The sequence below is a fragment of the Littorina saxatilis genome, linkage group LG9, assembly GCF_037325665.1.
Source record: "Littorina saxatilis isolate snail1 linkage group LG9, US_GU_Lsax_2.0, whole genome shotgun sequence".
Classification (NCBI taxonomy): Eukaryota; Metazoa; Mollusca; class Gastropoda; order Littorinimorpha; family Littorinidae; genus Littorina; species Littorina saxatilis.
In genome coordinates this window covers 9,399,558-9,405,297 of record NC_090253.1, presented here as the reverse complement: position 1 = coordinate 9,405,297, position 5,740 = coordinate 9,399,558, and the positions used below count along the sequence as shown (strand labels likewise).

The 5,740-nt window shown below is 43.1% G+C and overlaps 1 protein-coding gene across 1 annotated transcript; it reads left to right on the top strand.

Moving 5' to 3' along the window:
• The first annotated feature begins 543 nt into the window (after nt 1-543).
• LOC138975214 (complement C1q-like protein 4) lies at nt 544-4,693 on the top strand. The gene is made up of 3 exons (XM_070347864.1): nt 544-698; nt 1,820-1,960; nt 2,423-4,693. Exons 1-3 carry the CDS (start codon nt 689-691, stop codon nt 2,848-2,850), a joined length of 579 nt encoding a protein of 192 aa, XP_070203965.1. The 5' UTR covers nt 544-688; the 3' UTR covers nt 2,851-4,693.
• Nucleotides 4,694-5,740: the final 1,047 nt, after the last annotated feature.

The following is a 5,740-nucleotide window of genomic DNA, read 5'->3' as shown; positions in this document are numbered from 1 at the left end:
AAGCCCATCGAAGTCAAGAATCGTGTTTTTCTTTCTTTATTTTCACCTTGTAGCTTCCTACAGACACTAGGCAACAGTGTAGTACCACTTAAAGTGCAATATCTTGTACTTTATTGTTGATCATCTGTGCAACACTTGATTGAGCTATGATCTGAGCTGTTCACATAAGGTAAAGGTAAAAGTAAAGTTCCAAAACCATGTTTGGTCGAAGGGGAGCGAGATGTTAGAGATCTGAATTTCTCTCAGGCCAGCTTTGCCGTGCTCTCCCTCGTTGCCTTCGTCGTCCTCGGCCCTGAAAAGGGTCAGGTACCCATTTACAGCTGAGTGGACTGGACAGCACTTTGAACATCGGGTATAGACAACCCTGTCAGCTTCATAGAGAAGAAAACCCTCATCAAGGCAGAAACGGAACAAGCTGGAGAAACCCTTTATCCGTTTATCCCTCGGGAGCCCTGATTGGCCAAAGTCAAGTTGTTGCCACGCCTGTACCATGTACGGGGCTGGGCCGACCGTTTACATTTTAAATGCATGTGTTCGCATTGTTCACTAAAGCTCGCATTGGAAAAGTATAAAAGGGTTGCGTTTTCCGATGATACTATAAGCCCTCATGGCAGAAAGCCTGAGATATTTTCTTCCGTTGTTAGTGCTTGGATCGTCTGTTTGAGACTGAACGAAAGGCAGAGACAACATGGCTAACAGTACGTATGTTCTGCTCAATACTCGTCAATTTTCATTTGTAGCGAGAACAATGCAATTTTAGTAAATAGAATTTCTCTTGATAGTGGATATACAATTTGAAGTGATTGATGATTCTAATTCTTAAAGGAACAGTCGTTCCCGTGTTTCGGATTCGACTCGCCGTCTCAGATCTGGCTTTTTCATGGGAATAGACCATCCCTCCGCTAGAACACATTCCAACAGACCATCCCTCCGCAAGAACACATTCCAATAGACCATCCCTCCGCTAGAACACATTCCAATAGACCACCCCTCCGCTAGAACACATTCCAATAGACCATCCCTCCGCTAGAACACATTCCAATACTACCATCCCTCCGTTAGAACACATTCCAATAGACCATCCCTCCGCAAGAACACATTTAAATAGACCATCCCTCCGCTAGAACACATTCCAATAGACCATCCCTCCGCTAGAACACATTCCAATAGACCATCCCTCAGTTACAACACATTCCAATAGACCATCCCTCCGCTAGACTCACATTCCAATAGACCATCCCTCCGCTAGAACACATTCCAATAGACCATCCCTCCGCTAGAACACATTCCAACAGACCATCCCTCCGCTAGAACACATTCCAATAGACCATCCCTCCGCTAGAACACATTCCAATAGACCATCCCTCCGCTAGAACATATATATATGTATGAAACAAATTCTCATAGGAAATAGTCACTGAGTCAGGGTGTTGATTTTTGGTACGTGTCGCTGAATGTTCTTATCCTAAACTGAGCGAAAAAAGTAATGTATCGATTAAACATTGGATTTCCCTTCTTTGTGCCATGTGACGTCAGAGGTCGACAAAACTTCATATTTAGGCGGCCAGCCGAGACTACAAAATAGTGCATGTTTGTGTGCTTTCATTTATAAAAACCAAAAGGAATTCAATCCAGAAACGATCGATACATAAATGTTATTTGTATTTTTGACCAAAATATGACATTTTACACAGATCTCGACAGTCATTGTTCACCTCGACCGCTAGCGCGGTCTCGGAGGAACACCGACTGTCTCGATCTGTGTAAAATGTCATATTTTGGTCAAAATACAAATAACGTATATTGCACCCATTTTCAGATGGAAACGATTGGAAGCGGTCGGCTGATGGAAGCAACAGTGAGCTTCAGAAAGTCATTGAAGCGCTTCAGGCAAAGGTAACTTCCCTGGAAAGAGAAATGTCGCAGACGAAGTCTACAGTTGCAAAATGTCAACAACAAGGTGAGGCTTATGCATGTCCATAGCTATTTCCTACGACCCCTTCTCTGTGTCAGAACTTCTACCTTGTAATGCGAATATGTGTGTGTCTGAATTGTACCAGGAAACACAGTACAGTAGGGGGCAAAAGAATCACAGTGCAGTAGGGGGCAAAAGAAACACAGTACAGTAGGGGGGAAAAGAAACACAGTACAGTAGGAGGCAAAAGAAAGACAGTACAGTAGGGGGCAAAAGAAACACAGTGCAGTAGGGGGCAAAAGAAACACAGTACAGTAGGCAGCAAAAGAAACACAGTACAGTGGGGGGCAAAAGAAACACAGTACAATACGTGCAAGTTGATGGATGCTTCTACTCAATGTAAAAGCCTTGACAGATGTGTGCATGATGGTGTTCTGCATAAGTCAGTAACCGGAAAGGGAGGTGTATGTAGCATTATAACAAAATTACCTGTGGTGCTTTTTTCAGTGGCGTTCACAGCTCACTTCAACAAAGGAGGACCTACCACCCACAGCGGCAGCTATGATGTCCCTATCGCCTTCTCGCAGGTGGAGCTGAACCTGGGCAAGGGCTACGATTCGAAGAGCGGGGTTTTCACGGCTCCAGTGGCTGGGCTCTACCTCTTTCACCTCTACGTCAAGGGGGTGGGTACGAAGACAGCAAATGATCAGTTCCAGCTCGCAATCGTCAATGGCAAGTCAGAATTGGCGAAGGTCACTTTACATAGCGAATTGTACAAGTATGCCCGTACTAGTACCTCTGTGGCCACACACGTAGAAGCCGGCCAGAAGGTGTGTGTCAAGTTTCATGATTGGCCTGTTCGTCATTCTGAACCCTTCTCGTACGATAACTGGCATGATACGTCTTTCACTGGCGTGCTCATTTGCGCGGACTAATCCGCGTGTCTCAGTTTCGCGACAGTTATCTAGCGTTCCCGGAGCTGGTCGCCTGCGATATGTTAACACGCGCTTGTGCCTTGGTTAGAAAATAATTACTTAATGTAAGAAAGGAAACGAGCAACCAAAGAGAGATAGGAAACGGAATTTGAATTATTGTTAAGTTTTTGTAGGCTCTTTTTGTCATGTGAAGAATTTCAGTCGACATCTCTATTTTCAGAGTTGTTGGATGCTGTTTGTGTGGACAATGTACAACTTAGTCGGTATGACGGCACAGCTACATTCTTTTTTTTCTTCTTTTATTTTAGGCATTGCTTTTGAATAAGATATTCTCTGCTTTAGCTTTCCTAATCCTGCTTTACATGGCTTGATATGTGACAGCGCGGGGAAAAAGGGGAGTAAGTCACACACAATAATTTCAAGTTACCAGCTGAAATCTGTCGCCAAGTGAAAATGTCCAGAATTTTGTTTACATTTTGAAATTTTTTCACTTTTCAGAGTCAAATCTATCGTTTTACGAAATTATTTTTACAACTGAACAGGTTATTTTGCCTAACTGTGTATTCAGGCGTATCCTCATTGTTTGTAAAACAACAACAACAACAAAACACTTCCTGAGTTGAAGATTCCACAGCAACCTGGATGTTAGGCCGCATGCTATGCATTCAGAAGATTATAATGTTTAAATTAAGAAAGGTAGAATAAATCAGTGTTGCATGTTACTAAACATCCTTTGCTGCAGTTTAGAAATTAAAACCTCGTTGTGTCCAACAAATCAATATGCCCCATGTCCTTATGAGATGTTTTGGGTGCGGTTTCGTCCGTATTTGATCAAACATTTGGAGTTGAGTTTGTCATAAATTGTTGCAATAATTAAGTTGTACTCAGTTCTTCTCAGAGTAATATTGTGAGGCCCGAGTAACGTTTTGTTCAGAGTATATGAAACTTGTAGAGAGGAGTGAGAGAGACAACAGCCTCTTGGCGTTTTTGCAATCTGTTACACTGTACATTGACAGAGACAGGGTCGGCGAAATAAAAAACAAGTCGCGTAAGGCGAAAATACAACATTTAGTCAAGTAGCTGTCGAACTCACAGAATGAAACTGAACGCAATGCAACGCAGCAAGACCGTATACTCGTAGCATCGTCAGTCCACCGCTCACGGCATAGGCAGTGAAATTGACAAGAAGAGCGGGGTAGTAGTTGCGCTGGGAAGGATAGCACGCTTTTCTGTACCTCTCTTCGTTTTAACTTTCTGAGCGTGTTTTTAATCCAAACATATCATATCTATATGTTTTTGGAATCAGGAACCGACAAGGAATAAGATGAAAGTGTTTTTAAATTGATTTGGAAAATTTAATTTTGATAATAATTGTTATATATTTAATTTTCAGAGCTTGTTTTTAATCCGAATATAACATATTTATATGTTTTTGGAATCAGCAAATGATGGAGAATAAGATAAACGTAAATTTGGATCGTTTTATAAAAAACATATTTTTTTTACAATTTTTAAGCCACCACGCTGAAATGCAATACCGAAGTCCGGGATTCGTCGAACATTACCCGACCAAAATTTCAACCAATTTGGTTGAAAAATGAGGGCGTGACAGTCCCGCCTCAACTTTCACGAAAAGCCGGATATGACGTCATCAAAGACATTTATCAAAAAAATGAAAAAAAATGTTCGGGGATTTCATACCCAGGAACTCTCATGTCAAATTTCATAAAGATCGGTCCAGTAGTTTAGTCTGAATCGCTCTGCACACACACACACACACAGACAGACACACACACACACACACACACACACACACACACACACACACACACACACACACACATACACCACGACCCTCGTCTCGATACCCCCTCTACGTTAAAACATTTAGTCAAAACTTGACTAAATGTAAAAAGCAGAAAAGGAATAAACAAAAATGCGCTAGTAAATATGTGTTTGTGTGTGTGAGCGTGCGTGCGTACGCGTGTTTGCGCGTGTTTGTGTGTGTGTATTTGTTTGTGTGTGTGTTTGTTTGTGTGCGTGCTAGTATGTGTGTGTCTGTGTGTGTGTGCGTGTGTGTGTGTGTGTGTGTCAGTGTGTGTATGTGTGTGTGTGTGAGTGTGTGTGTGTGTGTGTGTGAGTGTGTGTGTTCTTGTGTTTGTGTATTATTTTGTGATTTATGGATTTTTGGTAAAGTTTTGAAATATGCAAGGTACACACGCCCCTTCATTTTTACACACACACACACACACACACACACACACACACACACGTGCGCTTGAACACACATACACTCACGTGACACACCGTAGCACACCCGACACACACACACACACACACACACACACACACACACTCACGTGACACACCGTAGCACACCCGACACACACAGACATCATACACACACACACACACACACACACACACACACACACGCACGCACGCACACACATACACACACACACACACACACGCACATACACACACACACACACACACACACACATTGACAACCACATTCTGTTGTATTTTTTGGGCGTGTGTGTTGATTTTGGAGGATCGTTCGGAGAAAAGCAGTATCCGCCATCTTGGAATCAAACAAACTCGAAGAAGTACGGGAGTCGGACTGGAGCAACCAGAGTGACGTCATCAGGTTGGGCTAGACCATTATTCAGCGGAGTTTAGTACGACTCTAGTGACTGGGGTCGCCGCTGAAACTTGTCCTTTAAAAGAAGCCTTATACAACCAAGGGAGACAACTCTTGGAAGCAACCCAGTACAAATCAGCTTACAGTTGTAGCCTCCCCTAGTTACTGTTTAGTGAAAATATGTGTGTGTGTGTGTGTGTGCGCGTGCGTATGCTCGGGGGGGGGGGGGGGGGGGGGGGGGGG

What these genes read in the sequence shown, in the direction of transcription:
- LOC138975214 (XM_070347864.1), top strand. An exon ending in TGCAAAATGTCAACAACAAG is followed by an intron (nt 1,961 to 2,422) that starts GTGAGGCTTATG and finishes TGCTTTTTTCAG; the next exon opens with TGGCGTTCACAGCTCACTTC.